General features: G+C 38.1%; 1 protein-coding gene across 3 annotated transcripts in view; it reads right to left on the bottom strand.

The window, feature by feature from the left end:
* The window catches only part of wdr41 (WD repeat domain 41), a 58,677-nt gene that overhangs the window by 24,955 nt on the left and 21,473 nt on the right, over positions 1–12,249 (bottom strand). For 2 of the 3 annotated variants that reach the window (XM_060843604.1, XM_060843615.1), the window contains exons 4-7: positions 9,949–9,997; positions 7,233–7,364; positions 5,227–5,289; positions 27–138 (exon numbers count right to left, since the gene is read on the bottom strand). In XM_060843604.1, coding sequence (XP_060699587.1) covers positions 27–138; positions 5,227–5,289; positions 7,233–7,364; positions 9,949–9,997 — 356 coding nt within the window. The remainder of the gene's footprint in view (positions 1–26; positions 139–5,226; positions 5,290–7,232; positions 7,365–9,948; positions 9,998–12,249) is intronic. The other variant, XM_060843623.1, reaches the window with a different exon arrangement.

Raw genomic sequence — 12,249 nt, 5'->3', positions numbered from 1 at the left:
TGCCTGAATAAGAGCAGTTTAAATACCTGCATCTTTAAAGCAAGTTGTTTTGCAGAGCAATTCTGCTTGACAGTTCCAAGTGCATACTTTATCTGCTCCAGACAACCACACGTCAAGTCTTTCGATAATCATCAGACACTGCCAAAATAAGCTAAATGATAAAATTGCAAACACAACGATTGTTAAAACATTAGCCACCAGAGGACTTATCCTGACACAACCTTTAATTCAAATTCTTAGACTCGTAATATGCAAAATGTGCAGGTCATCCACTCCAATAATTTTACACGTATGGTTACAACATATTGCTTCCATGCAAGGGAATGGAAAGATGATTAGCTTTTAAAACAAAGTGTGTGTTCCTTTGAGGAAAAATAAAGTAATTTGTCTAAATCATAGAATCCCTACAGTCCCAAAAGACGTCATTCAGCCTATCAACTCTGCAACTACTCTCTGAAGAACATCCCACACAGACACAGCCCTCTGTCCGATCCACATTACCCCACATTTACCATGGCTAATCCATCTAACCTGTACATCCCTAGACACTATGGAGCAACCTAACAAGGCCAATCCACCTAAACTGCACATTCCATGCAGACACAGGGAGAATGTGCAAACTGCCAAGGTTGGAATCAAAGCTGGGTCCGTAGCGCTGTCAGGCAGCAGTGCTAAACATTGAGCCACTGTGCTGCTCTCCCATTTGGTTCATTTAAAACATGCCTCAATGATATCAATTGTCAAATTAAAAAGTAGGGAAGCAATAGATCATTTGAAATTTGTTCCAATGTGCAAGTGAAGGGGGCAGATTGATCAACCAATCAAGGCACAGAAGAAAAGAGCCAACAGTTTGCACATTCTCCCCGTGTCTGCGTGGGTTTCCTCCGGGTGCTCCGGTTTCCTCCCACAGTCCAAAGTTGTGCAAGTCAGGTGAATTGGCCAAACTAAATTGCTCATAGTGTTAGGTGCATTAGTCAGACAGAAATGGGTCTGCATGGGTTACTCTTCGGAGGGTCGGTGTGGACTGGTTGGGCCGAAGGGCCTGTTTCCACATTGTAAGGAATCTAATCTAAAAAAAACAGCGTCAATAGCATTCAGTCACGGATCAAAGAAAGAATAAAGAAGTCTTGCTGCAATTATTCGGGCTTTGGTGAGACCATATCTACAGAATCATGAATAAAAGTAAAATCTGAAAGAGAAAGAAACTGTGGGAGAAACTTAGCAGATCTGGCAGCATCTTTGGAGAAAGAAACAAAGTTAATGTTTCAAGACTGATGAGCCTTCAGAAGAATCATGCATGTTTTTGGAATCCATACCCAAGAAAAAATATACTTGCCATGGAGATGATACAGCAAAGATTCATTATGTTGATTCCTGGAATGAGAGGGCTCACCCATGATGAGAGGCTAAGCAGATCGATCCTATACTCTCTGGAGTCTAAAGACCGAGACATGAATCATAGAAGATCTGAAAAGGATCAACTGGGAAATACCAAAATACTGTTGTTTCCCTTGGCTGAGGAATCTAGGACTGAGAGGCAGAAATTTCTTCAATCAAAAGCTTGCGAAACTTTGGAATTCTAAGCCAGAGAGTTGTGCTCCATAATGGAACAAATTTAAGCCCAAGATGGGGAGATGTGTGTCAGTCAGGAAGTTATTGAAGACTAGGAGCAGACAAGAAAATAAAACTGAAGCAAAAACTCAGTCATGAAAGTACTGAAGGACACAGCAGGTTCAAGGGGGCATATGGTCTTCTCCTATTTCTCTTGCTCTTAATGCTCTAAAGGACACAACTTCTCGACTGGGTCTATAGCAGGTGATGAGGAAACTGACAAGAGGGAACAATTTACTTTCCCTCATCCCCACCAACCTATATTCCATAGATGCATCAATCAATGCCAGTATCGTTAGGAGTATAAGCAGTGTAAAAAGTAACAGAATTCTTAAAAGGAATTCAGGAAATGTTTTAGAGAATGTAGCAAATCCAACAAGAGAAATGACTGTTCTGTAGTTAGTTTTGGGGAATAAATTTCAACAATGGAAGGGACACCAGTGAGAAAACGATGCAATAGTAGTGATCATACTTCAGTTAGATCTCGTGTAGGAATGAAAAAGAGTAAAAGCTGTAAACTGAGAAAATGTCCATTTCAAAACACTGAGATGATATATGGCAAAAGTTCACAAGAAATAGCTATCTGAAGGTAATGTCATGTGCAGTGCAAGGTATTTAAAGCAGCAGCTAAAGGATTCCAAACAAACATGTTCTCCTAAAGAAACAACAGCTGGACACCCAAACGGAATACAGAAAGTGCCAAAAATTGAAAAGGAAATTAAGGAAGCAGAGGAAAGACATGAAAATATTAGATCCTTTTTTATTTTATTTGTCAAAAATGCTTTATAATATACATGAGGAACAAGAGATTAACCATGAAAAATGAGTAGAATGAGAAACTAAAAAAAGTTAAGTTAGGAGTGAAGGCAGGAGGCACATACATGTGACTGTGTGTTGGCCTTCACAACAGAGCAAGATGGTGCAGACACCTCAATTGATAAGTTGTCAGAAAAACTGCACGTGGTAAATAAAATGGGGGAGAAAATATTATGATTAGCATTCAGAATGGATACATCACCAGATCCAGAAGAAACACATCTCAGCTACTGAGGGAAACATAGGAAACACAAACTAGGAGTAGGCCATTCAGCTCTTTGAGACTGCTCCACCATTCAGTCTGAACATGGTAGGTCTTTTATCTCAATACCATATTTCCATTTTCTCGCCAAACCCCTTGATGCCTTTAAAATCTGAAAAAAACCTTTCTTCATTATATTCAATGACTTGGCCTCCACAGCCTTCTGTGTTAGAGAATTCCACAGGTATTGACCCTTTAAGTCAAGAAACTTTTCCTCATCTCATTTTAAAGAGTTTACTATGTATCATAAGATGATGTCCCCTAGGACTCCCAACCAAAGAAAACATCGTAACTGCATCTAGTCTGTCCGCACTATTGTGATTTTACGTGATTCAATCCGATCCCCTCTCGTCCTTCTAAAATCTAGAGAATTTAAGCCACTAGAACTAATCGTTCCTCATAAGACAGTTCTATAATTCCTGATATCAGGCCAGTCAACTTCCACTAAAGTTTCCTGTGAGGATATCCATTCTTAGTTAGGGAAACCAAAACTGCATGCAATACTCCAGGTGTGGTCTCACAAAGCCCCTGTATAACTGCAGAAAGAAATTCCTACTTCTGAACTTAAATTCTCTTGTAATGAAGGCTAATACACCATGCGCCTTCCTAATTATTTGCTGCACTTGCCTGCAAGTTCACTGGCTGGCATATAAGAACTCCTGGATCCCACTTCCCAATATACTACCATTTAAATTATCCTCTGCCTTTTTGTTTTTACACATTGATTTGTATAACTTCACATTTAGTCACATTGTAATGCACTTGTTTGCCCAAAAAAACAATAGTGGAAGCTCAGAGAACCATTTCCAAACCCCTCTTGCTACCATCAAGGTTCTGGCAGATTGTTAACGTTACATCATCAGTTAAAAAAAGAAATAGCTTCGGGTAATTGCAGGCCAGTCAGCCTAATCACTATGGTCAAACAATGACTGCAGATGCTGGAAACCAGATTCTGGATCAGTGTGGTGCTGGAAAAGCACAGCAGTTCAGGCAGCATCCAAGCAGCAAAATCGACATTTCGGGCAAAGTCCCAGCATCGGGACTATTCCTGATGAAGGGCTTTTGCCCGAAACGTCGATTTTCATGCTCCTCGGATGCTGCCTGAACTTCTGTACTTTTCCAGCACCACTCTAATCCAGAGTCAACTCATTGTGGTGGGCAAGGCGCTGGAAAAGAAAATGTAATTTTGGAAGGCCCAGATTAAATTAGAGGCAGAGGCAGAGACAGAGACAGTCAGCATGGATATTGAAGGAAAATGTGTGGTTGATCAACTTGATTTAAGTTTTGAGGTATTATCGTGGGTCATGTGTTCAATACAGTGTTCATGACAGACTGGTCAGAAAGCCAGAGCTCATGGGATCTAATGGAAAGTTGAGAGTTGGGCAACATTGATATAGGTTTTTAGAACAGGAAGATTGTTTCAGAAGGGCTTTGCAAGGCTCAATACTGGACCCTGTGATGACTGTGCCATACAGTGATTTAGACTTAACTGCAGGGAACGTGAAGGAGGAAGTTGCAGGATTACAAAATTTCATTGTGGAGTTGATGAATGAGTAAATGTAAAGGTTTTATAGTCCCTGAGGACCATCGGACTGTTCTCTCACTGGAGTCAGATGACTGGTGATGGCTTACCTGGAGAATCACTATACCCAGGCGAGTGGAGATGTTGAGAGGGACAGTCCATTAAGCTGTACAAGACTGCAGAATGATATCAATGGACTATTCAAAGTGGGTAGAAAAATTGCAAATGGAATTTTACTCGAGAGGGGTGTGAGGGCATGGACATTGCTATTTCTCCCAAAGTAAGGAAACACATCAAATGGTGAAGTAATAAAATCTCTGAAGGCAGCTATTTTTCAGATGGCATAGAAACAACTGGCCAAATGGCATTCTGCTGTGCCATATATCCAAGCCTCTATGAAACTTGGAGACTGTTGCTGAGAGCAGAGATACGGTTGTGGAAGCAAGTTCCACTTAACGCATAATGAAATACAAGATAATGAAGGTTCAATTCCCACACCAGCTGGGGTTCTTATGAAGATCTCAAGCTGCCCTCTCACCTGAAGCATGGCAACCAATCGTTAGTCATATCTCCTCTAATGACAGTATCCTCTGGGACTATTGAAAGTTTGCTTTTTTAAGAGAGAAACAGAAATTAATGTAAATAGGGGAAAGGATAAACTGGAATCACATCAAAGAGAAGAAAACAAGGTGGACATTCAAGAAAGAAACAGGACACTGAAATGAGAAGAAAAATGTTGGTGATCCAAAAATTTCTATGAAAGCTTAGCAGATCAGGCAGTACCTAGGGTGGGAAGTGCGTTTAACATTTCAAGTCAATGATCCCTAATAGATTCTGCTTGATCTGCTATGTGTTTCCAGAATTTTATTTATATTTCAGATTTCCAGCAACTGCAGAATTGTTTAAACAAAAAAAAGACTTTTGTTGATAACGTTCCACCTGAAGCCACTTAACTAGAGATGCATAAAATAATGGAGCTTATACCCAATCAACAAGTCTTATAGATTTTTCTTACCTTAACAGAGGACTGAAATTCCGTCAGTGAATAGATTTGGCTGCCAGTGTGTAAATCCCAAATCTTGTTGCATCAGTAAAGGAAAAACCATACAAAATTAACTTTGAAGAACTCAAATACTTCACATATCTGAACAGGTTCTCTGCCCAAACAGACTAGTGATCTCAGACAAGTGCTTATCATTAATAAATAATTGAAATTTGTCACATCAGCAATTACAGTTGTTTAGAAAAGATGAATAAACTGAGGTATTAAACATAACAACACACGCCTGTCGGCAAAGACCAGACTTTAAAATAGTTGGGGGTGGCAAGCAAATTCACCCCTGAAATGTAGCCTATAGAAAACACAGACCTGTGCAAAACTTCAGAAAAGGTTTCCCTCACCTTACAGTATGGCTTCTCCATGGGCCAATCAGGGCTGAACAATCACAGGCAAAGTCAGGTGCTGGAGGAGGAGTGGGGCGGAGGGGGAGAATGTGGAAGTCCCTGGCAGGATACACTGACTTTTCTTTAAATTACTGGGAATGAGGGGTGTGGGGTAAACTAGAAACATTGCTTGCTTTCACCACTGCAGCTTTCTTGAGGTGATATTCAGCCTATTTGTCAGTCGACATCTGTAACAATAAATCTCCAAACCTGATGGATGGATACATAGTTCACAACGAGGATACGATCCAAGAAAAATTATTTAATTTTGGCAAAGATGCGGATCTAGATCCCAGAACATTTTTTATTTAAAAAGGATCCATTAATGTTGGGAGATGGAGAGAAATGGTTTTCTCGTTTGGAAAGTTGTGGAATGTTGTGTTGAAATGTTGCCGATTGTTTTCAAATGTGAATTCTCTCAACTGCTGTGGTGGAACATGTCACAGCCATTGAAATCTGAGCAGTTCGGAGCAGGTTTTAGATACGGATTGACCTGAAACTTCCATGTTGTTGTGGAAACTCAAAGCGATTTATTCTCTTCGCAATGTAGCTACAGAGTATCAATCAGGAACAGAAAAGCCTCAAAAGAGTTGCATAAGATGATCACATTTGAGTTAAGGTTAAAAAAAATCACAACACCAAGTTATAGATCAACAGATTTCTTCAGAAGTACTAGCTTTCGGAGCAAACCAGTTGGACTATAACCTGTTGCTGCGTGATTTTTAACTTTGTCCACCCCTAATCCAACACTGGTACCTCCACAACATTTGAGTTAACACAGGAGGACAGCAGGTCATACCCTGCTGACCAACTTCCCTACTCACTTGCAGATAGGATTCACTATTGGATGGCAAACCTCCATCCAGAACCTCAACTTGAGCTACAAATCTTCTCAAAGCTTGCTATGATTCACTATTTTTAAAAAGAATTTTTTGTTTCCTTCTTCCAGAACATTCCTACAGCATGCATTTCAAGGTTACAAATTACTGTTGGAAAAATAACCACACAAAAAGGAAAAACATTAAATCCTTTTAGATGATACTGTTGCTTTCATACTTTTTAAATGCGGTTAAAGGTCTTGTGCACTTTCTTTACGCCATTACATTTTAGTATGGAATGCAGTTAAATATAAAACTAAGATGATTTTCTTTGGGGTTTTTTTGATGGCTTTTTTGATCTATTTGTTTTGCCACTCTCCCTAGTCTTAAACTTCACTTGAAATTTTAACTGATAAAATGTATTTCCTTTCCCAACTTTTAATTTTGAAATGTGCTTCCTCACATTTCTTCATTGGCCTACATATGCCACTTATCAATCCACTATGTGGTCTCCTACAATCTTTCATAATCATCACAATTAGTGTTACCAATTCAATTTACTATAATCGATTTTACAAACTAAAGCAGTTGGCAGGTTTAAAACCTGCCGAATCAAACTTGTCATTTTTTTCAAACTTGATAGTTGAAAGCATTAGCATCATGGGAGCCAGCTGACTCATACTGCAAATCAGATGTTAGCAACAGTAAATTTTTTAAGTGCTCTGTTAGGATTGGATCACGACAGAAGGTATTAGGATACAATGACCGTCTTATCAGAAGAGGCCGTTAGAAGTTGGCGATTTTCTGGCGGTAAATGATGGACTGATGGAAAGACAGCAATTGCTGTGATTGGTCTAGAATGGCCTCGAAGTTCATGAATTCTTTCTCCAGTCTGCAGACACAAGACATATCTTTTATTTAAAAAAAACTCAAATTCATCAGACCACTTCATATTATATAATTTGCAGAAGTTCATCAATATCCAATGCAAAACATCTTTAAAATTTTCTGAATGGAAAAGGTAAACATTTGCAAACTCCACAGTAACAGCTTACTCCAGCTATTGCTGCTCTTACCTGGTTGGGCATACATATCACTCCAGAACCAAATGTGTTTTACTCTTAACTGTTCACTGAAATGGCCAAGAGAGCCACTCGGTTTAAGGACTATTAAGGGTAGGCAACAAAAGCTGGCCTTGCCAATGACATTCTTGTCCCATGAAAGAAAAAAAATCCTTTATTAACTGCTTTGTTAATCTTTCCTGCAACTTTGTAAGTATTTGCAAACATTCCAGATCTCCATCACAATTGACAACATTTAAATTGTAATATTTATCTTGCACCCTCTCTCCTTAATTTTGGTAATAAATGTATCGCTTCATACTTTTCTGCATTGAATTTAATCTACCCATTCCAGTAACTTATGTCCTCAAATTTTATTACAATCTTTGTTGATGTTTTCTACGCATCCAACCTTCATCTCATCTGCATATTGTATTAGCTCATATTGTTCTTCATTACTGTTACCATTCTCAGTATCTGCAAAACTGAACACTGCTTATTTGAAGACCTCCTTTAACCCAGTTCTAAACGCTTTGCTATCCAAAACAGTACTAACAGAGTTATTATCCATTTATAAGCCTACTTTCTATCCAGCCACATTCTTGAATTCCGATTGCACGCTCTACTTCCATTAGTTATTAACTTTATGTATTAATCAGCACACATGGATTCCAAAAATGTAATTAAATCTTATACAAATTGAAACCCTGTACAGAACTGAATTGTCCTTGCATGTGCAGTTGAGAAACTGCCCACAATATATAAACATAACCTGCGTAATAGCTGCGTCTTTTAAACTAACGGGGCTGGAATCGCATTATAGCCAATACAGGAAAGGAAAGTTCGCATTCCATAAATAATAGTCTAAATTCTTCAATCACATTAACACCAATTCACATTGAAGAAACACCCATTATGGCAGAATCAACGGCATTCTATTAACTTTCTATGGAGTTATGATCATTCTTCAATTATCTAGAATGTCTAACATACAAAAAGTATAACTTCAGCCTCCCTTAGAGATTTATAGATACAAACTTTCTGGATAAGGTACTTTGATCACTTTGTGCTTGTATTCTTCTTTACAAATGGATCATAAGTTCTCCTGACAAATATATTCTACATCTTTAATAGTGAGCAATAATTTTCATTTTAATATGTCACAGACCACAAAGAGCCTTTCATATGTAATAGAACTTCACGAAGTGTACCTTGTTTAAAAGTACATTAATCTCCTAACAGTGAAATAATTTTGCCTCCTACCCACAAAGCAAAAAAAAGACAATCATTGAAAATGAATTTACATTTCCTGTTTAAGAACAAAAGATCATTTTAAGACCAGAAGATCTCAACATCATTATTATAAGGCTCATATTATAGCAATCTTCAAAATACAGATTATCATGAGTTGTAACTTTAATTAAAGTAAAGGAAAGGAAATATAATCATCTTAAATCTAGCTCCAGACAAGTCAATTGACAGAGAAACAAAATTTGAAATTTACGAAATAACTTTTATTGAGCAGTGTTCATCCAGAGATGAATCAAATCAGTCTACAGCTGCAACGTATGACAAGTAATGGGAAAATGCACCATCTTCTGGATGCCTGTTGTACTGTCAGCTACACGCCCCAAAGCTCACCATGTGAGGAATTTTGATAAATTGCAATTGAAAGTAGAGTTCAAAAAAAAATCAAAATTTCAGACATATAAGGCTTGCTTATATAAACAAAGTACTGTTTTATTTAAATCTCTAGCATCTGCATTTAAGACTTGTGCATAAATTAACTAAGGCTTATAATGATATTTAAAAGGAGAAAGTGATAAACTACATTACTTCTTCCCACCTGCTTTCCTCATTTTTGGTTACAATTTACTAATGTGTTTTTCTCTCATTCCCTTCGAGAGGGACAGCACTTCACTTGAATGGTTTCTTTAGATCCCAATCACCCATTGATAAATGACACCTTGAACAAGTTATGAATGAACTTTGCTGATGTGGGTAAATAAACCACCAGCCCACTTTTTCTTAAATTTCTTAACCTGCATCATTATGGCAATGACTGCTGGAGAATAATCAGAAACGATGGGTAATTTTCTTCTCCTATTTCAGCAACGTCTTGGTTGTTTGCAGCTGCGGTTAGATAACAGCACAGATTGGATCAAACCTAAGGCCGCCTCTATCTTTATAATTGAGGACCCGGTGTTGGACTGGGGTGGACAATGTTAAAAATCACCACACCGGTTATAGTCCAACAGGTTTATTTGGAAGCACTAGCTTTGAAGCACTGCAAAGAAAAGCTACTGACGTTGTGATTTTTTTTTACTGTGATCTTTATAGATCACCTACTCAAAAGAATACAAGTATTTATATCATTATGATATTTTAACAAAAGCAATTTAAAAAAATACAAACCTGGACATTCCACACAAACACGACACCATCATCCCCTGCTGAAGCAAACCTGGATTAAAACAAAAGGTTGGCATACGAATTAATCAGTCCAAATTAAAAACGGGAATTTATAAAACCTACTAGTCAGATCACTGGTTTAAAACGTCACTTCATTCATTAAAGAAATCTTGGGGAAAAGTGACAACACATAGTTCAATACTGGATAAGTAATTATAACTGGTTGTAGATTTCAGAAAAGCACAAGGTGAAATGAATGCCAGGTGTACCCCTCCTCAGTCTGGGCTCGGTGACATCATCAGACTCGGATTTGCACACTGTACAATGTGCATTGCCCCTTTAAGATCAGCATGTGTGTGAAGTAGATGGGGAAACCAGTAGCTTTCCGTGATATTTCATCTGTTACAAATCAGACAGCCAGGTAGTGAAGGATAGAACCACTTCCCATTCTTTACACATTTTATAGATTTTATGAAGAGAAATGCAACTTTTGAACATTCACCACCAAATTCCAACCCACTCAGTTCCATCAGCTTGGTAATGTCATATGACATAACCAAGAGATAGAGGAGTGCAACCTTCCTCCAGTACAACTACTCCACTAGTCACAACGTGAACTTCAAATGTTTTACCTAGTTACAGTTTGAGGAGAAAGTGAGGACTGCAGATGCTGGAGACCAGAGCTGAAAATGTGTTGCTGGAAAAGCACAGCAGGTCAGGCAACATCCAAGGAACAGGAGAATCAACGTTTCGGGCATAAGCCTTTCTTCCTGAAGGGCTTATGCCCGAAACGTCGATTCTCCTGTTCCTTGGACGCTGCCTGACCTGCTGTGCTTTTCCAGCAACACATTTTCAGTTCTAGTTACAGTTTGACCAATTATATATTTTATCTACAAAAAGTTCAGAATAAAATGCATCAACCTTTAAAAAAAAACAAAGTTATTGAATCATTATAAAAACAAAACTTAAAGAAACATGACAAGGCTGTCTCAGTTCTTCAGAATTTCTCAGAAAGGCAGCAAAGGCTGAGCTTGAGGTCTTCTCTCTTCACAGGTACACTCAAACTCAACTCAAAACAAACTCAAAAAGCCAAAGCTCCTGACAACCATAAAATCAGAGACAAATTCCAGCAAATCCAAACAGTTCTATCGTCTATCAATCTTGGCTGTTTACTTAGCTTAAACATGTGACTTTTGAAAAGTAACACTTCAAAGTATGTGTTCCAGTGTCCTTTTAAAGAAATGTATTTCCTCAATACTTCAAAGGAACCAGTTTTTGCAATCCACTGGGCATGAGTCCTCAAAAATATTAGAAAGCAATGAATCCCATTCAATCACTCCCACCCATACTAATACAATTAACCATTGTCAATAACCAAACCTGTTCATGCTCAAATATTTCAATAGCTGGGTCCATTGTATCCACCATTCTAAATATTCTTGACATACATAATTAAGATAACCTATCTGTACCAGTGCAGATAAATGCTCGGAATTACATTTGAAGCTGTGTTAATGGATTTGCATTAATATGATGGTGTTTTTCATAAAGGTGGAGTGTAATGTAACTGAATGTGAAACTAAGGTTTTGAATCTACATAAAAGGGAAGTATGTGACACGAACTGTCAAGGATGGATTGGGAACTCTTACTAAAGGAGTGGACGATAGAGAGGCAAAAATCCATATTTAAAGAACATATGCAGGCATTACAATTATTCATTCCTGTCTGGCACAAAAATAAAAGAGGAAAGGTGGCTCAACTATGGCTTACAAAGAAAGTAGGGACAGTATTAGATCCAAAGAGGAGACATATAAAATTGCCAGTAAAGGCAGCAAGTGAGGATTAACAATGCAGCATAAAAGGACAAAAAGTTTGACCAAGAGGGGGAAAATCGACTCTGAGTAAAATTGCAGGAAACACAAACTGACTGTAAAACCTCCCATAAAACTAAATAAAGAAAAAAAGACTAGTAAAAACAAATCTCGGCCCCTTAAAGTCAGAAGATGGGAAAATTACAGTGCAGAAAAAAGAAATGACAGATGAAATGAACACATATTTTGGTTTCCTGATGAAGAGCTTATGCTCGAAATGTCAACTCTCCTGCTCCATCGATGCTATCTGACCAGCTATGCTTTTCCAGCACCACACCTTTTGACATATTTTAGTTCTGTCTTTTGTGCTCTAAGTCTACTGAGGATGAAATTGAATATTAATAATCAGTATTACTAAGAAAGTTATGCTAGGGAAATCAACAGGGTTAAAGGCCAACAAATCACCAAGGCCTCAATCTCCATTATAGAGTA

This window comes from Hemiscyllium ocellatum, chromosome 2, assembly GCF_020745735.1.
Source record: "Hemiscyllium ocellatum isolate sHemOce1 chromosome 2, sHemOce1.pat.X.cur, whole genome shotgun sequence".
NCBI lineage: Eukaryota > Metazoa > Chordata > Chondrichthyes > Orectolobiformes > Hemiscylliidae > Hemiscyllium > Hemiscyllium ocellatum.
Note: the sequence above shows the minus strand (reverse complement) of the source record. Positions and strands in the feature narration are given on the sequence as shown.